Here is a 26974-nt window from a genome sequence, read left to right as displayed (position 1 = left end):
CGACTCTCCTCTCCGTCTCTCACTTTGTCTTCGATTCGCTTCAGATCGCTTCATCTCGACTCTCTTCTCTTTGCGATTTGATTGTTTTTAGGTTGATGGGTTTGCGAGGAGGAGAAGAAGAAAGTTTAAGACTTTAATTATCTTTTGTGAAACATGAAATTTAAATTTAAGTATCTTTTGTAAAACATGAAATTTAAGTAAGTTTAAGATGTTATATATATATGACATTTCTAATCTGTACATTTTTAAGTTTAAAAATTAGACATTTTACATTAAACGGACATCTGGATTCCATGGACAGTCCATCTGGTCATGGTCCTATTTGAACATGGTCCTATTTGGACATGGTGCTATTTGGGCTCGACCAAAAATGTCCATAAAAAAATAAGCCCATCTGAACACGCCCAAATCCACCCAGTCCGTCCAATTGACATCCCTAGGTGTGACATGGCAAAAACCAAGTTTTTCATTGGTTGATTTTTTAGTCTGACGTGGATAGGCTCAATGGAGCTCATATATCCCTTTTATTATAGTATATATAGATTAGTTATTAACTTATATTTATTAATTTTTTTCTTTTGAAAATTTGTATCATATTTCCATACGAATAAGTTTTAAAAGCGTTTCTTTTAAAGGTTTGAGTTCGTTAGTCCTATAAACATGTTATGGCATCTAACAAACTCATGAAATGAGGGAAAAACATGGAATCTAATGGAACATTATTATATTTTCTTAATCTTAATTTCGAATTCGTTTTGCTACATGGAAACAACAGTTTTGACATGATTTGAGGATTCTTTTAATGTACATCAGTTTTAGATTTCAATAGCTCTTCATTTCCTCATTGCCATACACACATAAGAACAAATTCATATAAATTATTTTTAAAATGCATATTGATTGATTTTAACGTTCAAACAAAGTTTGAACTATACACTAATTTAACCATATTTTCATAAAAACTCAAGTAAAAGAGAAAAGAATAACAAAACTTTAACTAAGATTCAATTTACTTTTTCTAAATTTGTTTACTAGCTTATATGTATTTTTTATATTTTGAAAAGAAAGATGTGAATTTGAATAATATACAATTTGTAGTCACCAAAAACAACACAAAAGAATAATTCTGTCTAATAATTTATTATCTAAGTATAAAAAATATAATATAAACTCTAAAATAAAAAAATTATATAAATATATATATATGAACAAATCAGGGCATAGTCTAGAAAAATCTCTAGTATTATAGAACAATTGAAAATAGTTTTACAATACATGTAACTAAATCCGAACTAAACTCTACTAAACGCAAACTGAATCTAAATCCAAAGAGACTGAAATTCATGAATCCAAAAATCCGGAACTCGAATGCACATGAACCTAAATCCGATTAAGATCCCAATTGTCCAACCCTAGGTTTGTTCTGGAATGATAATAAATTTTAATTTATCCAAAAAAAAAAAGTGTGAAAAGGGGGAAATATAATTCCCGGGCATCACACACTCAAATTCGCGCCGAATGGGAACCAAAGAGGGATAAAAAAAGTAAAACCCTAACAGCAACAGCAACAGGAGGCAGAGGCGACAAATGCGATGAAGTCACGAACGCTTAAACTCCGTGAAGCCCATAAAGTCGGCGGAAGCGGCGCCGCGTTTTGCTCTATTCTCTGGGACCAGAAAGCGCAACACTTTGTCACTTCATCTTCTTCGGATCCATCCATCTCCGTCCACGATGGACGCTCGCCTTCCTCTTCGCCCCCGACGATTCTCCGCCATCACCAAGACGGCGTCACCGCCTTGGCTCTTAGCCATGACTCTTCCTTCCTCGCCTCTGGATCTATAGATCATTGCGTTAAGCTCTACAAATTCCCAAGTAATTTCTTAGCTATTGTTTCTTTGGTTAGTTAGTTCATCTAACAAGCTCCCTTTTAAAATCAGGTGGAGAATTTCAGACAAACATAACCAGATTCACGCTTCCGATTCGGGTGCTTGCCTTTAATGGCTCAGGGAGTTTATTGGCAGCTGCTGGAGACGACGAAGGGATCAAACTCATCAACACCGTTGACGGCTCCATTGTTCGAGTTCTAAAAGGGCATAAAGGACCTGTGACTGGCTTAGATTTCAACCCTAATGGTGAGCTCTTGGCTTCGCTTGACTCAAACGGGACTGTTCTATGCTGGGAACTCCAGAGTGGAATCGTTTCCTACACCCTTAAGTCTGTTGCTCCCGACACTGGTTTCAGCACTTCCGTTGTGAATATCCTTAGATGGAGCCCTGATGGTCGGATCCTCGCCGTGCCTGGTTTGAGAAACGACGTGGTGATGTATGATAGATTCACCGGGGAGAAGCTTTTTGCCCTGAGAGGAGACCACCTCCAGTCTATATGCTACATAACGTGGGCTCCTAATGGCAAGTATATAGCTACTTCTGGTTTGGATAAACAAGTGCTTCTCTGGGATCTTGATAAGAAACAAGACATAGACAGGCAGAAGTTCGAGGAGAGGATATGTTGTATGGCCTGGAAACCAAATTCTAATGCTTTGTCTGTGATTGATGTCAGGGGTAAATATGGAATTTGGGAGTCTTTGGTTCCATCATCAATGGTTGCTCCTACTGTTGGCATTCCAGACATACTACCAAAGAGGAGGAATGAGATTCTTACTTTTGATGAGGAAATGGAGGAAGAACTATCTCCAAGTTTAAATGATGATGATGATGGAGAATCTCATCAGCCTAGCAGGAAAAGAATCAGGAGAAAAACCGTCATTGATGATGATGTTGATCTAGATGAGGAATTTTATGATGATGGTAGCAGCATACCTGGCTACAGGAAGAAATCACACGGTGTGAGAAGTGGGCTTCCCAGAAGCATTGCCCGATCAACCAACTTCAAAATGCAAAAACCTTTTCAACCGGGTGCAACACCCCCGGAACAAGGAAAGAGGACATTCTTGTGTTACAATATGTTGGGATGCATAACTACAATTGAACACGAGGGAAACTACCGTATTGAGGTGCTTGAGGCTTACCTTTGTCATGCTTCTAATTTCTAATGTCTTCCTTATATAAGTTCTCCATAAAGAAAAGATTCTTGTGTGTAATTTCTGGATGTTTTTCTTCTTGTCACTCTAAATGCAGACAGATTTTCATGATACTGGAAGAGGTCCACGAGTTTCATCAATGATCGACATCTATGGCTTCACTATGGCATCAATAAATGAAAGTGGATGTGTCTTTGCAAACCCGAGCAAGGGAGAAAAGAACATGAGTGTTCTTATGTATCGACCATTCAGAAGCTGGGCCAGTAATAGTGAGGTTAGAATCCTTACACTTAATTCATCCCAACTTACAGACCAGCATAGAAAATAATTGACTTGCTTTTTTTTTTTATTGAAAACATGAAGTGGACAATGAGGTTTGAAGGTGAAGAGGTGAAGGTTGTCGCTAACGGTTCTGGTTGGGTAGCTGCGATTACAAGCCTCAATTTGCTTCACATATTTAGCGAGGGTGGTTTACAGGTCTCTTCTTTTGCTTTCGATTGTTTATCATGTGTCACCATTGACGTAAGCTGATAGTCTACGCAACTGATTGATCGTTGTTTACCCTAAAGTGTTGTAAATCGTTTTTCTCTACTGAACTTGCTGTTGTGTTATGTTCCCTGTTTGTCTCTTACTGGTGTATACTGTATTGTCAGATGAAAAGGTTATGTAGTTGAATGTTTGTTTCATCCTGTAGTTACAATGAGAATCTGCAGTTCTCGAAAAACTAACTTGAACCGAGTGCTAGGGAATGACTGATTTAGTGTATTTATCGACTTCCACAGTTTCTAACCAAATTAGGGGGTGCTAGTGTGTAATGTGTACCTCACTAGTGAAATACTTTGATTTTTGTGATCTGATAAGAACATGTCATTTCCTGCAGAAACATGTTATCTCCCTTAGTGGCCCAGTTGTCACTGCAACAGGATGTAGAGATCAACTTGCTGTGGTAACTCATGTTTCAGACTGTCTTCCTTCAAATGAACAGGTAGGCATAGTTTTCTTTTTTTCTTGTTTTATTTTCCTTATGGATTAACCCTGGAGTCACTTGATATCCATTTAAAGATTAAATAGTGTGAGAGAACATTTTCATTCATGTTTTTTGAATACTGATCCAACTTCTTAAGATCTATCTTTTTGATGTGGTTTCATTACATGAAACTTCTATTTTTAAAAGAACTTTGAACTTTGACCAAAAAAGGAAAAAATAATTATTTGATGGACATTTCATTTATCTACAAATATGACAAACAAACATACGCCCAGGTTGTTATGTACGGTACATCCGCTAATTCTTGTGTTTACAATATGCAGGTGATGGAATTTAGAGTCTTGAACATAAGCAAAATGACTCAACAGTTGAACGGCCGTGTTGCCTTAACCCCTGGCTCACATTTAACATGGATAGGATTCAGTGAAGAAGGTTCTTTCAGCTCATTTGATTCTGAGGTTAGTTTGGCTGACTCATTTGCTATGTTTTTGGTATTCATTTCATAAAATATGGATTACAACAACAACATTTTTATTGCAGGGTGTACTGAGGGTTTTTACTAGTCAATATGGTGGCTCGTGGATCCCGGTCTTCAGGTTTGTTAACGTAGCTATCTACAATTTCTGACAAGTTCCTTATTATCTTTTCTCAAATGGTATTTGTACGTTACTGAATTCATTGTCATTTTCAGTACCACCAAAGTGAAGAAACAGGAAGAAAACTACTGGGTGGTTGGTTTGAATACGACCAGTTTATACTGTATAGCTTGTAAACACCCAGAACGTTTCCCACAGGTAATATATATTATAGTTGCCGAGACTATGGTATGGTGTTTACTGTATCTGCAAAAGGATAGGATGCCTCACCACTCTTCTGCCTTCCATTTCAGGTGACACCAAAACCAATCCTTAGTATTCTGGACCTCTCCCTCCCGCTTGCATCTTCAGATTTAGGAGCAGCATCTCTAGAAAATGAGTTCATTCTAAAGCAGCTGCGTTTATACGAGGTTTTCCTCTCTCCTTGTTACACCATTTATAATTGCTATTATGTCTCCCTTCATTTTCGTAAGAAGTTTTATCTGAGTTGTTCGCGTCAGGAATGTGTGAGTGAAACTGTCAAAGTTTTTTAGGTAACAAACAGGGAGGAGAAATCTGCGTATATTTTCAAGCAATTCTAATATATCTTTTCCTCCTGATCCCAGACTCAAAGAAGGGTGGACGATATGGCTTTTGCCGAGGTGGACACGACAGCACTTGAAGATGAGGCTTTCGACCTGGAAGTTTCTCAAGATAGATGCATACTAAGGCTCATCAGCTCGTGTTGTAGCCGTAAGTCAATTATTTTACATTTGTTGTTCGTACACGCGTTTGTGAGCGCTTACATACTTAGAACATGTCGAATTCTATGTGAAGTTATTTTCCAGATTTTGACAACAATTTTCTTTACTTTCTTTTAGGTGACAAGTTTGTAAGGGCTGGTGAACTTATGAGGTTACTCTCTCTAGAAAAATCGATGAGAGCCGCAATAACACTGGTTACCAAACTCAAGCTTCCATTCTTGGCAGAGAAATTCTGTAGCATACTCGAGGTACTCCTTTGCAAAGACCTTTTAGCAATTCTTATATTCTGCACAAAAGAAAGAAAGAAAGTTCAACCACCGATTCTCATTCTCATGATGCTAACTTATGGTTTTTCACTAACAGGAAAAGTTGCTCGAAGAAGCTAACGAGGCTACCGAAAATCATCCGCAAAATCCAAGCAGAGAAGTGGTTAAATCCAAGGTCCAGAATTCTTCGGCTCTGGTTCAGACAAGCGAAAACACAGAGGCAGTTCTGAAAGCTTCTGCACCTAAACCGTCTGCTACTACACTTGTTAGGAAAGCAAAAGTTTCAGAAGGTCTCAACCTGGGAAAAGAACAAATAAAGAGAGACGAAACTGACGATGTGAAGAAACGAGAGGTAAATAAATTGAACTTGATGAAGAATCCTGTGAACAGTGTTAGTAGTGAAGACAAGGGACTGAGAAAGGAAGCGAATCAACAAGACGCACGACCTTCTTCAAACCCGTTCCTGAAATCAATTGTTTAATGAGTTTTGGATGTTTTTGATTCTGGTTTGGCACCGTCAGCCTCTACGTCACTTTCTGCCAAACTCTCTGTGTTCAGTTAGAAATGACTTTCAAATCTATTTCTCTGTCAGCATGTATGTGAGTTTCTTCATGGGTTTTCCCAAACTTAACTTTGTTGTCCAGTTCGATGATGTTGGTATCTCTATGACCTTGAAAGTTTTCAGCTCATGCTCTTAAACCCCAACACAGAGACTTCTTTCTGCTTTTTTTTTTCTTTTGAGCAAGACTGGTTTCTGCTTTTATTAGAATTTCATTCCTTTCTTTTCCGGTAAACCCAGCAGAATGTTAATCCCTTTTCTGGATAATCAACAGATAATGGCCCAAGAAAAGGTGCAGCTTCCTTGAAGTTGATCTGTTTCTGTGCAGAAAAGCCTTGTTTATTTTTATCAATCTATTGTTCAGTACAGAACATTTTTCTTAGTGTGTCAGTAAGATTTATCAACTTTATCACTAATGACACTAAAGATGGTGAGGAAGATTTATCACATAAATCCGGCTTACTAAAGGTATTGACAACTTCCATGGGCGAAACCAACAATCCTGTCCAACGGCTGGTAGCGAGTTCAAACTAAGTGGATACCAACCAATACAAAATCTCCAGAGTAAGGCACGGTATATACGCGGAGTAGTTGGAACGAGTTGAAGTGTATAATATACAAGCAAATACCATTATTTTACATACCATTTCTGAGTTGTTTCACTTGATACATAGAATACTTCCTTCGAGCTGTATCATCTTCGGCTTTATTCATTTGTATGTACCATATTCATTGTCAATAATAAAATCCAGTTCGAGCAAACTATCTTAGAGATCTACTAAAACAAAATCTCTTTCCCATTATTTTCCTAAACCTTACTTTGTTTTTATTAAATTTTTGATTACGGGTTTTACCTTCAATTATTTGGCGCTGTCTATAGAGAGGCCATAAAAAATCTTTAACTCAAAAGCCTAATCAAAGATCAGCCATATCAAAATGGATCCAAGAACCAAGAAATTCACCAAGAACAACACACTGATTCACCGTACCGCTCCAACTTTCCCAGACACATCTCAGTCCCCGAGCTATCCCATTGAGGGGTTGAGCCTTAGCATTCACCGACTTCATCCAACCATCTCTTCTACTCCACTTAACACTGAGTCTTAAGGCTTCATCTTCCGCCATGAAGTTATGGGTGGATCTGAGCTTCAATATATATGATCCCATTGCTCGTTGGCTTTCCCACCGGATAAGACTTTAAAGCGTTAAAGAGTTGTAGCGACCCATTTTGCTCAGTTCTTATTTTTTAGTCTCTGTCTCACAATTCTCCATGATTACGGACAATGACCCCCATCTTTGGGCAGTCCGTCATAGGATGTGGGCCATTGCACACAAAGCATCCTCTCTTAAGTACACATTGTCTTGGTTGGTCGGGCAGTATCCTGTCTCTCCCCTACCCTTGGTCACAACCTTCTCCTTCCTCTTAAAGGACTCGAAAGTACCTGAAGTGGAAAAGGCAGTCCATGATTCGACCACCGCGATAGCTTCATCGACAGACTGCACTTCTTGTCGCTGCAACTCTTGCTTCGCCGAAGACTGCAACCCATCAGAAAAGTACTAGACGAGATCTTCGTCTATCATGTTTGTAATCTAAACATGAGAGTAGTGAACTCCTTTACATAGTAACAAATTGTACATTGCTCTCTAAGTTCCCTCAACTTCAAACGGGCTCCATATACACCATTCTTTGGATGAAATTGTCACAAAACTCCTTCAAATCCTTCCAAGTATCAATTCGGAAAGTTTCCCGTTCGATGATGGTATGCTTCTTCCGCCACCACATCGCCGTGTCCCCCAAGTAAGACGTCATGGCCTTCACCTTTGCATGCTCATCCACCATGTTGAGATTATCGAAGTATTGCTCTATCTGCCAAAAGAGGAGAGAGAGAGAGAGAGAGAGAGAGAGAGAGAGAGAGAGAGAGAGAGAGAGAGAGAGAGAGAGAAGTCTCTTAGAGGGAAATCATGAGCAGATCCTATAGAAAGAGAAAGAGGGTGGGCATTTACATATGATTTCCGACTTGTTCTACTTAGAATACGCTCTTCGAGTCATATTATCTTTGATATTATACTTTTGTATTCGTCATATTTATTGTCAATATTAAAGTCCAGTTTGATCAAACTATATTAAAATTCTACTCACATACACTCTCTCAGACCGAATTCATAAACCTAACTTTTATTCTATTATATTGTTGATTGCGGGTTCTAATCCCACACTAGGGTTCCACAAGTTTGATCTTTTGTTGTTTAGACTATTACAGATGGATCATTTACGGGAGATGGTAAGGAGGCAAACAGTACAAGTTTTATACACTGGAAGTAGTGTTATTGTTTCGGATAGGCATGAGGATTATGAGCTGGAACTTGCAAGCCTCTTGCAGTTACCGGCAAACACAAGATGAATGTATTGGTAGAAAAGAAGTTGATAACCTAGGTACTTGTTCTGCAGTTCTGAATACATAATCGTTTTAGCTTATGTTTAAATTGTCTGCACAACATATATTTTTCAGACCATAGACAATTTAAGATCAGAATACAGGTGTTCAAAACTGTTTGTCCTGATGGTTTTAAAGCTAGATGCATATGAAGAGTTTGATTAATGGACTTAGAAATATGTTTCTGCAAACAAACCAATTATACAGCAATTCAAATGAGAAATAGGGCTAAGTTGTTATGGTGGATAAAGAGCTAAGACTAGCCAAATAAAGATGAGGGTAGTAAGAGTTTCTTACTACAGGCTACTCTCTACAATAGAACATTTAAGGTCGTGCTCTTTTGTTGCTACATGCAGGGCACTTGTACTGTTTGATATGCTCAGCTCTAGCTGGAGTTATCTTCACACACTTCCCATGGAACCATACCTCGCAAACGTCACAGCAGATCCAGAAATCATCAGTACCAGTACCATCACCGTCTCCACAGGCACCACAGAGGGTTTCCCCGTGTTCATCCTCATCCTCTTCCTCTGATCCATCTTCCTCATTGCTTGCCTGCACGGCCTTTGAGTTTTTGCCATCCGAAGATCTCTGCATTCCGAGACAAACAATATATTATATATTAACCTACAGCTGAAAACCTAAGAAGAAACTCAAAACTAATCCAACCAACAATGTAAAACTTTAAGTTGGGTTTCAGGTAAATAGTCTTTACCACTTTCGAATCAGACTTGGATAGATTGCCATATCGATTTGCAGCAGAGGACTTTTCCTTTGTTTGCTTTTTCATATTTCCAGTGACTACTTCAAAAATGGTAGGAACCCCATTGATCATATCAAACAAGCGTTTCCTGAATTAGACAAGCCATACAAGTTAGCAATATAAAACAGACATGTGTTTAAAATCATGAAACCATCTACCTATCAGCTTTGTCGAAAGCGAATCTGGACCCGAAGTAAAAAGAGACGGAGAGCAACCAAGTGTCGCTGTGGATAGCAACAAGAGAAAGCCATTCCTTCTCAGAAAGCCCATCTCTTGCAAAGTTAATGCCTAAAGCTGGCTCTGGAAGCTCTGGAGGCACCTCTTCAGCTGGTAAGTTAACTTCCCATTGTTCGTTTGGTAACCCATACAAGCAAAGATTCTCTTTCTCTGATTATCATAGAAAAACAAATAATTATAAGAGTAAGGATTGGGAAGAAAATCGAGCGAAAGAGAAACCCTAACCTGGGTCGCATTGCTGGTAAAACTCTCCAACATCTGCAAAAGAAAAAGAAAACAAAAAATGAAAAAGAAAACAAAAAATGAAAATCAATTAGATCGGAGATGAAATTATAAATACAAAAAAAAATGAGATAAAATTGCGAATACCGGAGGTGAGAGCTTTGACAATGGCGGCTCTACGGCCTTTGAAATCTCTGAAAACTTCTTCGACGGTGCGAGGATTGTAAAGACCAGCTCCTCCTTCCATAGCTAGCTATCTCTCTCTCTGTGGTTTGGATCCTTTTTAAAAAATTAAATCGAGAAGACGCCGTGGACTGTGCTCAGACCAGACCCGATCTTCTTTCTTATTGACAAAAAGTCTGGAGTCAGTTTTTGCTTTTGGTCAAAGTTGGGTTCGGGTCGGATCGTAGGTACAAACCGAAAAGCCCAGGCTCGTTAATTAATTATTGGACAATGGATATTTTTATTTGGTGGGGAGGGGTGTTAAATGAAAACAAACCTCAACTAGACCCATCCATATATTTGGACAATTCTCTCAAATAGATTTTTTTTTTTAAGTTTTTGTCACAAAACAACTCTAAAAAAAGATAATAACCAAAATAACTTTTTTTTTTTATTTTGAAAATTTTAATATTTATTTTTTATTATTTTTAATTGGAAACTCTATCCCCAAAACTTCACCCCTTAACTCTAAACCTTAAATTTAGATCAGTTAACCGTAAGGTAAAAATACATTTTTATCCTTCAATAAAACTTATTTTGGTCATTTTCTTTATTGAAAGCTATTTTTGTGACAAAAACTTAAAAAAGGTTATCGAAGGGAATTTATATATATACATATTTTGGTTCCTTCACAACTTTCATTAACCAAGTGGATAATACATGATTGTTACATATACACAGATTAAACCAAACATACAATAGAGTCAACTAATATCACCTACGATCACATAGATAGATTCTATGCTACCCAAACGATACCCTATTGTAATTTTGCCCGTCCAAAACGAGCTAACTACACATCAGAATAAGCCGCCTCTTAAAGTGAACTAAACGCTAAAGTATAGAAAACTTGGAAAATGGCCTAAGTCTGATCAAGGGAGTAAAGAGTCGTCCCAATAGTACGAAAATGGGTTGGGTCCCTTCACGAAGTCCATAAATGTGATGATATTGGGGGTGATTGGTTGGGTTTTATCTCCATACTTTAGCTTTATTTATTTTTAAATCACTAAATTTTACCAATCATGTTGTAGCTTTACTTTTAAAAATTAAAGTCTACATGAAGTTTTTATTTAGTTTTACCAATCATGCTTTAGCTTTATTTTTAAAGCTACAACAAAAAAAAATAAAGCAAAATTTTTTCTTATGTATTTTAGGCAAAAATGCTACATCATCTTTTTATAGGCTATAGAATCTGTAAATATTTTTTAAAAAATATCTATAATATCAAATAAATTATATAATCATAAAAAAAACTTTTAAATATTTTAATTTTGGATTTGAGTGTTTTTTAATTATTAAGATATTTAAATAATATAAATATTACTTACTTATCACATTTTAAATTACAATAAATTTTGATACTTTATAAAAAAAATATTAATATAAATTATTTTAATTCATATAAAATAATATTTTTATATATACAACACATATTTCATATATTTTATTTTAAAATATCTACAGCCTATAACTTACAGCTACAACAAATTTAACTACAACAAAAGTCTCTGCAGAAAAAGTCTACAGTAACAACTTTACAGTGACAACCGATTTATCTACAGCTAAACATCTACAACTAAAATTTTAAAGCCACAGTCGAACCAATCATCACCATTATTTATGAAAGCAGTTAGGGATATATGGAAAAGTCTCGGAGCAGTGCATCAAATTTGATAAGTCATCTCTACTCTTTGGTAAGAGAGTCCTTGGGAATGTGAAGTAAACAATCAAAGATGATTTAGAGATTCAAAATTAAGGTGGAATGGGCTCATACTGGGAATACCATAAGGTATTAGTGGTAAAAAATGCAAACATTTTGCCTTCTTATAGAACATATTACAACATAGAGTTGATGGGTGGTTGGCAAGATGATTGTTAAAAGGAGGAAATGAGGTTCTTATTAACTCTATTACACTAGCTTTTCTTAACTATATTACGTCTAGGTTTTGCTTCCCTTAGAAATTTGTGAATGCAAGAGCCACGATTCTGATGGAGTTAAAATCCACCAAAAAGTGTTATATGGGAAAATGGTAGAAACTTTGCATTCCAAAAGATGAACCTGGTCTTGGTTCTCTTATGATCCACGAATTTAATCTAGCGTTGTTGGCAAAACAATTATGGAGACTAGTACAATTTCTGACTCTTTGCTTGCGTGAGTGATGTGTGGCAAGTATCACAAACTTAGCTTGCCTTTGTGGTTAAGTTCTCTAGATAATGCTTCTTATGTATGGACAAGTCTTTTAGCTTTGAAGCCATTATTTACGTTGGACAGAAAGTGCATTTGGTTATGAGGTTAGAGCTTGGCATGCTCCTTAGATTCTGACAATTCCTTTGAGGTTGGCATGGCCTAACATTCCGGTAGTCCACTTGAGATTATAATTATTGATTTTTTCAAGATAATCCTAAGGAAGGGAATGTGAAAGTACTTAAGAGTTAAGTTGTATCGGAAGACATACCGCTTACTCGGAGCTTGTCCATAAGCTAAACCACCCATCAATATTTTTTTTGTTGAGCTATATGAAGAGTGGTCTGTACACTGTCAAGTCGGAATATCAGGTAGAAAGGAATGTCCTAAATCGAGAACCTGATATTGTATACTTAGAGTCTATTATCATTAAGCTTCAAGTCTTTACTCGTAAAATTAATGCTCCTCAAAAGATGCACCATCTTATATGGCAGACTGCAACACACTACAAGAAAACAGAAGTTTAACGAGGAAAATTAACGAGGAAAAACAATCCTCGTAAAAGTACGTTGATTTTGCGAGGAAAGTACGTGGAAAAAGAAAAGCATCGTTATTTCCTCGTAAGGTCACGACAAAACAGATTCGTCGTAAAGACGATGTAAATTGGCGTGGTTTTTACGAGGAAACACTATTTCCTCGTAAATACGACGTAAACTTCGCGAGTTCTTTACAAGGAAATAGTTTACGTGTACTTAACGAGGAAATATTGAATCCACCAACTTGGTAGGTGCCTCACGCTTTTTTTTTTTGCCATCTTATTAATTTTCGTCGTAATTTCATAGGAAAATTACAACTACCAGATTCGAAATTTCCTATAAATATGGATGTTTGAACATCATTTTAAACACACCAACAACAAAAAACGTGAAAGAAAAAAAAATGGCTGGCTCTGTACTACAAGAAAACGTAAGCTTAACGAGGAAATTTAACGAGGAAAAACAATCCTCGTAAAAGTACGTTGATTTTGCGAGGAAAGTACGTGGAAAAAGAAAAGCATCGTTATTTCGTCGTAAGGTCACGACAAAACATATTCGTCGTAAAGACAATGTAAATTGACGTGGCTTTTACGAGAAAACACTATTTCCTCGTAAATACGACGTAAAGTTCGCGAGTTCTTTACGACGAAATATTTTACGCGTACTTAACGAGGAAATTTTGAATCTACCAACCTGGTAGGGGGCCCACGTTTTTTTTTTGGCCATCCAATTAATTTTCGTCGTAATTTCATAGTAAAATTACAACTACCAGATTCGAAATTTCCTATAAATATGGATGTTTGAACATCATTTTAAACACACCAACAACAAAAAACGTGAAAGAAAAAAAATGGCTGGCTCTGGGACTATTTACGAGTTGCAGAATTGGATGTATATGCATAGAGATGCTAACGGGAGAGTGACGAAAGAATACCTTGCGGGGCTGGAGACATTTATGCACCAAGCAGATTCAACACCGCTCGCCCAAGAAAGTGGTAAGATGTTCTGTCCTTGTCGGAAATGCAACAATTCGAAATTGGCAAACCGTGAAAATGTTTGGAAGCATTTAATAAATAGAGGTTTCACACCAAATTACTATATCTGGTTTCAACATGGGGAAGGTTTTAATTATGATCAGAATGAAGCTAGTAGTAGTAATAGCAATTTTCAGGAAGAACCGGTTAATCATCATTTGCATAATGAACATAGTTACCATCAGGAGGAGATGGTAGATTATGATAGGGTTCATGATATGGTAGCTGATGCATTCGTAGCTCATGATGAAGATGAAGAACCTAATATAGATGCAAAAAAGTTTTACGGAATGTTAAACGCGGTGAATCAACCACTTTACAGTGGTTGTAGAGAAGGTCTCTCTAAATTGTCGTAGGCTGCTAGAATGATGAATATTAAAACTGATCACAATCTACCTGAAAGTTGCATGAACGAATGGGCGGACTTGTTTAAAGAGTATTTGCCGGAAGACAATATGTCTGCTGATTCTTATTATGAGATTCAGAAATTGGTTTATAGTCTTGGGTCGCCTTCGGAGATGATAGATGTCTGCATCGACAACTGCATGATCTATTGGGGAGATGATGAGAAGCTAGAAGAATGTCGATTCTGCAAGAAGCCACGATTCAAGCCGCAAGGACGGGGACGTAATAGGGTACCGTACCAAAGGATGTGGTACCTACCAATTACAGACAGATTGAAAAGATTGTATCAATCAGAGCAGACTGCTGGAAAGATGAGATAGCATGCCGAGCATACTCAGACGGATGGTGAGATGACTCATCCATCAGATGCAAGAGCCTGGAAACATTTCAACAAAGTACATCCGGATTTTGCTAGCAATAGCCGGAATGTGTATCTCGGATTATGCACAGATGGATTTAGTCCGTTCGGAATGTCAGGGAGACAATATTTATTGTGGCCAGTCTTTCTTACGCCATACAACCTGCCACCGGAGATGTGCATGCAACGGGAGTTGCTATTCTTGACCATATTGATACCTGGTCCGAACCATCCAAAAAGGTCCCTGGATGTTTTCCTACAACCACTGATAAAAGAGTTGAAGGATTTGTGGTCAACAGGGGTGAGGACGTACGACTGTTCAACGAAGACAAATTTTACGATGCGAGCTATGCTTCTGTGGACCATAAGTGACTTTCCTGCCTATGGTATGTTGTCTGGATGGACTACACATGGGAGATTAGCTTGTCCATATTGTAATGGAACGACAGATGCATTTCAACTGAAGAATGGTAGGAAGACAAGTTGGTTTGATTGTCATCGTCGATTTCTTCCCATTGGCCATCCTTGCCGAAGAAACAAGAATTTGTTTAGGCACAAAAGGGTTGTGAGAGACACTCCTCCACCATATCTAACTGGAGAACAAATTGAAGCACAAATCGACTACTACGGAGCTAACGAAACAGTTCGTTGGGGTGGTAATTGGCATGTCCCTCGTAATATGCCTGATTCTTACGGTGTTCATCACAACTGGCACAAGAAGAGTATATTTTGGGAGTTGCCATATTGGAAGGATCTTCTTCTGCGCCACAACCTCGATGTGATGCATATAGAGAAGAATTTCTTTGAGAACATCATGAATACAATATTGAATGTCCCAGGGAAGACAAAAGACAACATAAAATCGAGGTTGGACTTGCCGGATATTTGCTCAAGAAGCGAGTTACATATTAAAAGCAATGGACAAGTTCCCGTTCCGATATTCAGACTGTCTTCAGAAAAAAAGTCGGTGTTGTTCAACTGGGTGGCATCAGAAGTGAAATTCCCCGATGGGTATGTTTCAAATCTCTCTAGATGTGTTGAAAAGGGTCAAAAGTTCTCCGGGCTGAAGAGTCATGATTGTCATGTCTTTATGCAACAACTACTGCCCTTTGCATTTGCGGAGCTACTTCCAACAAACGTACATGAAGCACTTGCAGGTTCGTAGTGTATTATATCACAATAATTTTATAACTGTCTAGTTTGCAAAATAATATATGACTAACAATGTGTTTAATTGTTTTTGGAATATAAAAGGCATTGAAGCATTTTTCAGGGATCTGAGCACACGCACTCTTAAAGAAGAAGTTGTGGAACAGCTTCAGGAGAACATTCCCATCTTTTTGTGCAACTTGGAGAAGATATTTCCTCCTGGATTTTTTGACGTCATGGAGCATCTAGCTGTCTACCTCCCATATGAAGCATTGCTTCGTGGACCTGTACATTACGGATGGATGTATCAGTATGAGCGAGCCATGAAATATTTGAAGGGAAAAGCAAAGAACCTCGCCAAAGTTGAAGGTTCTATAATTTCTGGAAGTTTGACGGAAGAAGTTTCTCACTTCACATCGTACTACTTTGCGTCAAAAGTACGTACCCGGAGAAGAGCTCCAAGAAGATATGATGATGGTGGGGTTGCGCCAACATATGCAGTTGCTGGTGTTCCAGACATCTTTAGCCAGATTGGACGACTCGGTGGGAAGTCTAAAGAGGTTTGGTGGTCGAATGAACAAGACGTTCATAGTGCACACACCTATATTCTACTCAATTGCGAGGATCCATTGATGCGTTATTTTGAAAGGTAACATATATGGACACTTTAAAACACATATAATTAATTATATAATTGCAAGAGATTCATTCCTATGAAATGTGATTAATTTTACAGCCTATTTGTTTCTCAAGTCGAAGAAACATTTCCTGGTATATACACAAGTGACGTAGACAAAAGGAAAGATCAGCACTTCATTAAGTGGTTGCGGAATCAGGTATTAACTCAAACTATTTTTTCATACATGATTTATATTTTAATGTTCTCTTTATTTTTGCAGGTTGATTATGACGACGATGCAGATTATCCTAAGTGGTTACACGAAGTAATTCAATCTCCACTTGTAAAGGTCACCACATCACAGATGTATTTCACACGAGGCTATACTTTTCACACATATGAGTATGGTAGACAGCGGGCGACCAGTAACTATGGAATATGTGTGAAAGGGGAAACAGATTTCTACGGGATCTTGACGGAGATTATTGAAGTCGAATTTTCAGGGATACTGAAGCTGAAATGCGTCCTCTTCAAATGTGAATGGTTCGACCCCGTCGTCAACAGAGGTGTTCGGTCTAACAAATTTGGTGTAGTTGATGTCAACGGTGGATGACGGTACAACAAATTCGAGCCTTTCATCTTAGCTTCACAAGCAGACCAAGTTAGTTTCCTTCCATACCCTCGGATGAGAGATTCAGGTATAAATTGGTTAGCAGTGATCAAAGTTACACCTCGAGGACGAATCATCAGTGGAGAAGAACCACCATTGCAAGAAGAACAGATAAATGAAGTCGAGGAACCTGAACAAGAAATTGATGACATCCTTCTCATTGATCCGCATAATCACGAATACGAAGATCTTACCGATGATGCCACAGACGAAGCTGTAGAAGACGAGTTTAATGAAAATGATGATATTTCTAGTGATGACGAGAATGTCGATGTATCCGATTGATGTATTTGACTTTGTGTAGTTTGTTTTATGAATAAGGTAATGTGAGAGTTTGTTTTATGAATAAGGTAATGTGGGAGTTTGTTTTATGAATAAGAAAATGTGGGAGTTTGTTTTATAAATAAGTAAATATGGGAATTGTGGTTTGGAATGGAAATAAAGATGGGGTTTGGAATATATGAAGTAGAAGATAAGGAATATGGGGTTTTGGGGTTTGGGGTTTCGGATTTTAGGGATTTAAACGTACTACTCATTAATTCCTCGTAAGTTGACGTCGAATGTACGACGTAATCCTAGTTTATTCCACGTAGGACAGAATCATCGTAAAGAACTCGTTAGGTAACGTGGAAATAACGACGAAATTAAAAAAATAAAGAAAGCGAAACCCGTTAATTCCACGCAGGACGGAATCGTCGTAAAGACCTCGTAAGGTAAATAGACGTAAATACCCCGTAAAGTAAATGACGAAGGAGGCACTCTTTAATTCCACGTAGGATGAATTCGTCGTAAACACCTCATAACAAAAATCGTCGTAAAAACCTCGTAGAGTAAAAACTAGAAAAAAAAAAGAAAAAGAAGAGAGATACCAGATTTACATGTGGCAAGACTTCCAGCAATTATAATATTTAAGTCTCGCCCACATAAATTCCAATATCTTCTTCTCTTCCTTTTTTTCCAAATATTTCTAATTTGGTAAAAAGCGGGACTTGCTACTTTCTCATAGTATAAAAACTAGTAAAAAAAGAAAAGAAGAAAGATTCTGGAATTATATTTGGCGAGACTTACGTCTCGTCCACATAAGTTCCAAAATCTTCTTCTCTTCTTTTTTTTTCAAATATTTCTAATTTGAAAAGCATTTTGGTGAGGTGTGTGATTTGAGATAGGGTGTGTTTTGTGAGTTTGTGTGTGGTTTGAGAAGGAAAGTTGTGGGTATTTATAGAAAATATAAGCTCGCTAATTCCTCGTAACAAGTTAACTCGTTAATTTCACGTAACATAACTCGTCGTAAAAACGTCGTTAACGAAAACGCGGGCCTCTGTAATTCCTCGTAACTTTACGAGGAAATGACGAGGACAAGTAATCTTATATATATCCCCGAGCGAGCTCGCTCTTTCTTTCCTCTCCACTTCCTCCCTATTTCGTAGCAATGGTAAGTCTCTCTAATTCCTCTCTAGTTTGATTAGTTAAGGATAGATTAGGTGGTTAGTATAGGGAATTTAGATAGGTTTACGGATCTTATGTTATTTAGTGTTGATTAGGTGGATAATGTTGGAAAGTATATTGTTCACGAAAATTTAAAAAATTAAATTTTTTTCTCAGGTTCGAAAAGGTAGACTTACTGCCCATTACAGAGAGATGTTCGGTGAGCCGGGTAGTCGTTTAGACCCGTCGTCTTCTTTAGCTCCCGGTTCTTCGGGTCAGGAGACTGTCCCCGAGACTCAGTACACTCAGAGAGTCTTTGGATCTCCTTCTTCTAGTGCACCATCGGTTCCTCACGTGCCTCCCCCGATGGCTCCTCCTCCTGTGCCTCCTCCGATGGCACCTCCGATGCCCGCCGAGATTCATCCCGATTTGATGGTGCCTCCGAGTGCTCCTTACTCGCACTACACCGTAGAGGACATTCTCCGTTTGCCAGGCAGAGAAGGTTTACCAGTCATCGACCCCGACCGACCGGACGGAACTTTGTGGTATGTTTCATTATTTTTTTGTTCTTTTTAAATTCTTTTATAACTTTAAAAAATAATTTAAATTTTAAATTTGTATTTTCCAAGTTTGGGATTGACGGATGTCTTGCATCGGACGTAACCGACACGATAAAAGGTTACTTCTCCATGGCACATCCGAACTGGAGTAAGACGCCTCACTACGTCAGAAAGACGTGGTTCAAAATTTACGCTTTAAGTTTCTATTAATTAATTATATATCTTTAAATTTTTTCATTATTTATATATATATTTCTTTCTGAAAAACTAATTATAAATTATTTTTTCCAACAGCAAAAATATAATTGGGCCTTGGGGATCACTGAGAGGGTGAGGAAGAAGTTTATCGCGAAGGCGAAAGTTCGCTTGTTGGACACGGTCTCCAACTGGAAGGGTGACTGGATCGTGAAGGGGTATGAGCGTGGCAAACCTGCTGAGCTCACCACGGATGTCTGGGATGGCCTCATCCGATATTGGCGTCTTCCTGATTCCATTAGAATCGCCCAGTCTTGCTCTAACTCCCGTAACACAGTCGATGAGCACGGGAACGGGCCGATGCTTCACACTACGGGCCAAAAACCCCACGCCGGTGTCCGTTTGGAAATGGTAATTAAATATTTAATTATATTAAATTTTTAGTATATTTTTATATATATTCTAACAACTTTCTTAAATGTTTTTTAGGCCAAAGAGACGGGAATTCTCCCGTCTCTTATGCAACTTTACGAGAGGACCCACAAGAACAAGGCGTGCCGATTTATAGATGGCAACTCCGAGCAAATCTACAACGATTTGGCTGCTCGGGTTGAAGAACGCCAGACCCAGCAGACCCAGCAGTCCACCGATGGATTACCCGTCACCTTATCCACACCTGAAGTGGATAAGCTTTACGAGGAGGTAAATTTTCTAAAATTTTAATTTTTTAAATTATTCATTTAATTTAACTTTTAATTTTTACTAACAAAATTTATTTTTTGTTTTTAAGGTTGCCCCTAAAAAAAAGGGACGGACGTTGGGGATTGGCTCCGTCAACAATGTTCCGAGAGCAACATCGTCATATGTTCAGCGACGGGATGATGAAGTCTCTCAGCTGCGTAGGGAGTCCGAAGAGCTGCGTAGAGAGTCTACTGAGCTGCGTCACGAGTTGAGCTCGACGCGATCTGCGTTCACAGCTCGTGTGGGTGGACTCGAGGGCTTCTTGGACGTTGTAGCGGCCACAAATCCGGAATGGGCGACTTTGTTGAGGACCATGCGACAACAAAATCCTATCCCAGGCGAGTCACCAACCGACGACTCAGATGTCGAGGCGGATGTAACGGCGAGGAGTGATGAATTCTACCGGGCGATTAACAACCATTAGTTCTTTTTAATTTCGGTTCTTGTATTATGAATTCAAAACTTATTTATATATAAAATATTTTGGTTTTGATTTTTTTAGAATTTTAATTTTATTAATAATTTAAATAATTTAAATTATTTTTTTAATTATAAATTTTTATATTTCTGTAAAATAGCGAAACAAAGTAAATTCGTAGCTAATTTTGCGGCTTCTTTACGTGGAAGCTTAACGTGGTTTTTACGAGGAATTGTTTACAAGGAAATAACGTGGAAAGCTATCAAGGTATTTACGTTTACTTTACGAGGAAAGCTATCAAGGTATTTACGTTTACTTTACGAGGAAAGCTATCAAGGTATTTACGTTTACTTTACGAGTTTTTATTTACGTGGGTTTTACGAGGAAAGTCTTTCGTGGTATTTACGAGGAAACTTAGCGACGTCCTTACGTGGAAACTTTACGTGGTCTTTACGACGAAATATTCCTCTTCGCTTTTACGACGAAATTATTTCCTCGCTATGTTACGACGAATTAGCGAGGATATATGCGTTACGACAAACGTATAACGACGAAACGGGTTTCCTCGCTAATTCCTCGTAACACTGCTTTTACGACGAAGTCACGAGGAAAACTGCCCTCGTAAAACTTGTGTTTTCTTGTAGTGCTGGGACTATTTACGAGTTGCGGAATTGGATGTATATGCATAGAGATGCTAACGGGAGAGTGACGAAAGAATACCTTGCAGGGCTGGAGACATTTATGCATCAAGCAGATTCAACACCGCTCGCCCAAGAAAGTGGTAAGATGTTCTGTCCTTGTCGGAAATGCAACAATTCAAAATTGGCAAACCGTGAAAATGTTTGGAAGCATTTAATAAATAGAGGTTTCACGCCAAATTACTATATCTGGTTTCAACATGGGAAAGGTTTTAATTATGATCAGAATGAAGCTAGTAGTAGTAATAGCAATTTTCAGGAAGAACCGGTTAATCATCATTTGCATAATGAACATAGTTACCATCAGGAGGAGATGGTAGATTATGATAGGGTTCATGATATGGTAGCTGATGCATTCGTAGCTCATGATGAAGATGAAGAACCTAATATAGATGCAAAAAAGTTTTACGAAATGTTAAACGCGGCGAATCAACCACTTTACAGTGGTTGTAGAGAAGGTCTCTCTAAATTGTCGTTGGCTGCTAGAATGATGAATATTAAAACTGATCACAATCTACCTGAAAGTTGCATGAACGAATGGGCGGACTTGTTTAAAGAGTATTTGCCGGAAGACAATGTGTCTGCTGATTCTTATTATGAGATTCAGAAATTGGTTTATAGTCTTGGGTTTCCTTCGGAGATGATAGATGTTTGCATTGAAAACTCCATGATCTATTGGGAGATGATGAGAAGCTAGAAGAATGTCGATTCTGCAAAAAGCCACGATTCTGCAAAAAGCCACGATTCATGTACATGACATTTAGTTGTAACACGAAACATGACCCGTCGTCATATGCTTTATGATAATCATTTTTCTAAACGTGGAGAGACTGAATTTGTAACTCATGCTATCTTTGAATGTCCACCATCTTTACAAACATGGGTCTTATGGTCTACACCATCCGTACGAGTGTCCATAACAATTTGGCATATCTCTTATGGTGGAAAAATTATTAAAGATATGGAGTTGAATAGAAATATTTATCCGTGGATAATATGATATCATTGAAAATCTCGAAACGATAAATTATTCAGAGGAATCAACAAAGATCCTTTAGAGCTTACTAAGTATGCAGAAGGAGAATATCATGCATGGTTTGCAGTGAAGGTAGCAACCACTTTATCCAACAGCTTCACAAGCTGTATGCTTACTGAACATTTGTATGATAGATGATTCATGGACTTCTACATTGCAATATAGTTCGTGTGGATGGATTTGTAAAAAGAGACATCTGGTCAGATTTAGCTTATGGGTAAAAAAAATCAAAAGAGGCCAGTATCCTCTCTGTATTCGAATCTGGAAGCACTTGTTTGAACAATGAAAAGTATATTCTGCTATTCAACTTGTCAGCATTTTGGTTCGGAATGCAAAGACATGATCTTGATGATCGAAGAACGAGTGAGATGACCAAACTTCTCAAAACATAACTGAAGAAGTTAGCATCTCTAAAAACAAGATTTCAAGACTTCATGATTTCTTACTTACCATAGGTTCAAAATGGGATTGCCGATTCATTAGCTAAGACTGTTAAATTTCTTTCATAAAGATCTTTATATGTTAGTTTTATTCTGATGTAGCTTCTATACCATCTCGTTTTAGTAATATAATAGCTTTTTAACATAAAAGAAAAGTACAAATCAAAAAATGTAATTCTTTTCATAACCTAAACTTAAATACATATCAAAATAAAAACATATAAATATATTATTTTTTAGTTACAACATATGCTCAATAATTTATATAAAATATTATAAATTTTAAGAGTAAAAAGTAATAAATAACGTTAAAATAGGCATAAACTTGTTAACATTTTATAAAATGATAAAAATTCTTATAAAACAATTTATTCTAGTAAAAGAGAGTATTATTCAGTAAAATTTCAAAAAAAAATTAAAACTAAAAAAAAAAAAGAGTTGGTAAACTTTCGCATAGATATAGTAGCTTAACGCAAAATAGATAGTGAAGCCAATGTTAAAAAGAAAATAGATAGTTAACTGGTATAATTATGGTAATTTACCAATGAAATAAAAGTTAAAACAAATCCTATGAAGAAATGAGAGATGTCGCAAAAAAAGACCCCGAGAACGATGGTAAATACAAGGTCAAAACCTTTTAAAACCCATGGCCGTAAGAAACTCTCCAAGAAAGTCTCTGGCATCAATCTTCAATTTAGGAAAATAATTAAACCCTATTTTTGGTAAGAGCAAGTCTAAACTTTGCCAGCTAACTCCCTCAAGGACAAGGAAAAATGTCTCCCTTTCTTTTTGAACCCTCAAAAAAAATGACCAAAGTTTTGAACAATAAACACAATCCAAGCAAACAAAACATTCATAGACGAAGAGACATCACCACACATCATATTTGTGATCAGATTCTTCATAAAGAACAATTCAACAGCAGCTATTTTTCTTTTCCTTAACCCATGACTGCTGTTCAATTTCTCTGCCTCCTCCTCTGTTTCTCCTTCACCCCTTCTCTGCAACACGTCAGCGAGTCTGAGCCGCTCATGCGGTTCAAAAGCTCAGTGAATATAACCAAAGGGGACCTGAATTCATGGAGAACAGGAACCGATCCTTGCAATGGCAAATGGTTTGGTATCTACTGTCAAAAAGGTCAAACAGTCTCCGGTATTCATGTCACTAAGCTGGGTCTCTCTGGGATCATCCATATCGAGGATCTAAATGATCTCCCAAACCTAAGAACAATCAGGCTCGACAATAACCTTCTTTCAGGCCCACTCCCTCCTTTCTTCAAGCTTCATGGCCTGAGATCCCTCTTGCTATCAAACAACAGCTTCTCTGAAGAGATTGCTGATGATTTCTTCAAGGATATGCAACAGCTCAAGCGGGTGTTTTTAGATAACAACCGTTTTGCTGGGAAAATTCCCGCGTCCGTGATGCAACTCCCGGGCCTGGAGGAGCTTCACTTGCAAGGCAACCAGTTCTCTGGTGAGATACCTTTGCTTACAGATGGCAACATGGTTTTGAAATCTCTCGACCTCTCCAATAATAACCTGGAGGGAGAGATCCCGAAGAGCATTGCAGAAAGAAAGAATCTACAGATGAACTTCCAAGGGAACCAGAAGCTTTGTGGACAGCCGCTGAATATCAAATGTGATGATAAACCATCATCACCAGGGAGAGACCCAAACGAGGTCACGGGGAAAGCCGTCTTTATGGTCATATTTTTTCTTTTGATATTCTTGATCTTGGTGGCAATTATAACAAGATGGAAGAAGAAGAGGCAGTCCGAGTTCCGGATGCTCGGCAAGGACCATCTAAATGACCGTGAAAGCGGGGAAGTCCGTTTGCCAGAGTCGGTAAAGAAGCCTGCTGAGTCAACCAAGAAGCGGAGTAACGCCGACGGTTCCTCTAAGAAAGGTTCAAATCATCATGGGAAAGGTGGTCCTGGAGGAGGCGGCATGGGAGACATTATAATGGTGAACAGCGAGAAAGGCGCCTTTGGTTTACCTGATCTCATGAAGGCTGCAGCCGAAGTGCTGGGAAATGGTAGTCTTGGATCGGCTTATAAGGCCGTAATGGCTAACGGATTATCTGTGGTTGTTAAGAGGATTAGGGATATGAACAAGCTCACACGTGACGCATTTGATGTCGAGCTACAACGGTTTGGGAAACTACGACATCCTAACGTTCTTACCCCTTTAGCTTATCACTATCGTCGCGAAGAAAAGCTTGTCGTCTCCGAGTACATGCCTAAAAGCAGTCTACTCTACGTTTTGCACGGTACACATGCATGGCTTAGTCTCATGTTTTTTTTTTGAAAAAGGCCATGCTTTGTCTCATGTTCCGCAGACTTTTCCCCCAAATTGTTATCCCTACTCGCAACAAATTTCGAATGTCTTTTCTTTTTATTAATAATTTCAGGAGATCGAGGGATTTATCATTCCGAGCTAACTTGGCCAACAAGGTTGAAGATCATACAAGGGGTCGCACGTGGGATGCAGTTCCTGCACGAAGAGTTTGCGTCCTACGACCTTCCACATGGAAATCTTAAATCCAGTAACGTTCTACTAAGTGAAACCTATGAGCCATTAATCAGTGATTACGCATTCCTCCCGTTTCTTCAGCCTAACAACGCCTCACAGGCTTTATTCGCTTTTAAATCACCAGAGTTCGCTCAAAACCAGCAAGTTTCACCAAAATCAGACGTCTATTGCCTCGGAATTATCCTTCTTGAGGTCATGACGGGGAAATTTCCTTCGCAGTACCTAAACAATGGTAAAGGCGGGACGGATATCGTTGAATGGGTGCAATCTTCAGTTGAGCAGCATAAAGAAGAAGAACTTATTGATCCAGAGATAGCAAGTAATACTGATTCGTTGCAACTAATGGTGGAATTGCTGCGGATCGGGGCTGCTTGTATTGCAAGTAATCCAGATGACAGAGAAACCATGAAGGAAACTGTTACAAGGATAGAAGGAATAACGATTTGACAAGGTTTTAAGAGGAAGCCTTCGGAATCTGTAGATAAACAAACATAACAGGAAATGAGTGTTACATAAATAGGAGTGAAGATACTAACTGATAACCGATAAAAATCATATTTCCGTGTTCATTAGGAAGAGACGAAGATAAAACCATATATATATATTTTTTTTTGTTTCATAGATTTTCGCTGTTTTTTTTGTTTCTTTTTTTTTTTTTTCATTTCCCATTTTACTTTTTTTCAAAAGACTGTAAAATATGTCTCGTAATATAAGATGCTAATAGATTTTGAATGTTATGACTAAAATCACAAATATTAAAAAACTCATCTCATATATCATTAAGAATAATTTATCAAATAATAAAAAGGGACTAATAAAAAACTTCAAAATGTAATCGTTAATTTTCTTTTCAATAAAGTTATAGTTAACATAGAAATCTCAAAAATTATTACCTTTGAAAATATAAAACCTTCCTAAATCATATATTATAATTCATGAACTGGAAAGAATATTATATAAATAGTTTCTTTTCGAGTAATATTTTTTTTGTAACTTTTCAATTAATTTTAGGGAGAATTTGTTAAACAAAAATGATGGAAATAATTAAAAATATATTTTTCAAAAAAAAATAATAATTAAAAATATAGCCATGTACAGGATGATGTAACACTTTATCACCAATTTAGACCAAATAACCCAACATGTGCGTGAGTGAACATGCGCATTCGAGATATATGATAGAATATGCAATTTTCAGTAGTATAGTATTATTACTTAATTATGTGACAAAACACTAAATCTCACACTATGATGAAGATTGGAATGAGCTGTAGATTTATGTTTTTGTCCGTAGATTTATGTTTTTGCCTGTAGAATTTAAACTATAAATTTATTTGATGTAGATTATTTTACTGTACCTTTGTAAAGCACTATCTTTTTGCTCTGGAAATAATGTTTTCTACAGCCATATTATAATTTGTAGAGATTTTTTTTCTGTGAGATTTTTAAGGAAAGAAAAGCTCGATTGGTTGACATATATTATTTTAGACTAAATTTTGGCTGTCTAGATCGCATCTACAGCCGCAACCAATCATCCACTATAACGCATTGTTTATCCAAATACTATAATATTCAGCTTTACATGTGGAAATGTTGTTATTGGTGCCGCAAGTGAGTGAGAAGAATCAGGAGAAGGAGGAAGACATGATTTTCGGAGGAGCTGATGGAGTTATTACTGAAGTTGATTGAGAAAAGGAAAATAATTTACCACATGAGGGTCGGTGATAAGAAGCGCAAGTGGGAGGAGGTGAGAAGACGATGGGTGGCAACGGTGATGGAGGAGAAGATGGTGATTGTAACACCCCCGAACCGTCCTAGGCATAGGTCGACCCACCGGCCAACAATCAAACAAGAACATGACCGACGGACGACCTACACCAAGGGTTGGAGATGAAAGGCGAAC

General features: G+C 37.7%; 3 protein-coding genes across 6 annotated transcripts; 2 read left to right on the top strand and 1 right to left on the bottom strand.

Annotated features, from left to right (window-relative positions):
- The first annotated feature begins 1592 nt into the window (after positions 1-1592).
- On the top strand, positions 1593-6114 carry LOC103848021 (WD repeat and HMG-box DNA-binding protein 1). Its single transcript, XM_009125011.3, has 12 exons — positions 1593-1872; positions 1938-3013; positions 3138-3314; positions 3404-3517; positions 3921-4025; positions 4352-4486; positions 4569-4624; positions 4720-4822; positions 4918-5034; positions 5230-5356; positions 5485-5615; positions 5731-6114. The coding sequence occupies exons 1-12, from the start codon at positions 1593-1595 to the stop codon at positions 6112-6114; spliced, it is 2805 nt and encodes a 934-aa protein (XP_009123259.1).
- Positions 6115-8951: 2837 nt separating this feature from the next.
- LOC103848022 (PHD finger protein ALFIN-LIKE 3) lies at positions 8952-16416 on the bottom strand. 4 transcript variants are annotated; one of them, XM_009125012.3, is made up of 5 exons: positions 9997-10165; positions 9853-9885; positions 9549-9777; positions 9343-9478; positions 8952-9218 (listed from the first exon to the last, which is right to left on the bottom strand). In XM_009125012.3, the coding sequence occupies exons 1-5, from the start codon at positions 10094-10096 to the stop codon at positions 8952-8954; spliced, it is 765 nt and encodes a 254-aa protein (XP_009123260.1). In that variant the 5' UTR covers positions 10097-10165. The 4 variants fall into 4 exon arrangements, with proteins under 4 accessions (XP_009123260.1, XP_033129004.1, XP_033129005.1 ...); XM_033273113.1 differs by having other exon boundaries at positions 8952-9216; positions 9311-9478; positions 9997-10097; XM_033273114.1 differs by having other exon boundaries at positions 9346-9478; positions 9997-10097.
- A 7071-nt stretch (positions 16417-23487) lies between these two features.
- On the top strand, positions 23488-25518 carry LOC103848023 (pollen receptor-like kinase 3). The gene is made up of 2 exons (XM_009125013.3): positions 23488-24808; positions 24950-25518. Exons 1-2 carry the CDS (start codon positions 23488-23490, stop codon positions 25516-25518), a joined length of 1890 nt encoding a protein of 629 aa, XP_009123261.2.
- The last annotated feature ends 1456 nt before the right edge of the window (positions 25519-26974 follow it).

Source organism: Brassica rapa, chromosome A06, assembly GCF_000309985.2.
Source record: "Brassica rapa cultivar Chiifu-401-42 chromosome A06, CAAS_Brap_v3.01, whole genome shotgun sequence".
Classification (NCBI taxonomy): domain Eukaryota; kingdom Viridiplantae; phylum Streptophyta; class Magnoliopsida; order Brassicales; family Brassicaceae; genus Brassica; species Brassica rapa.
Note: the sequence above shows the minus strand (reverse complement) of the source record. Positions and strands in the feature narration are given on the sequence as shown.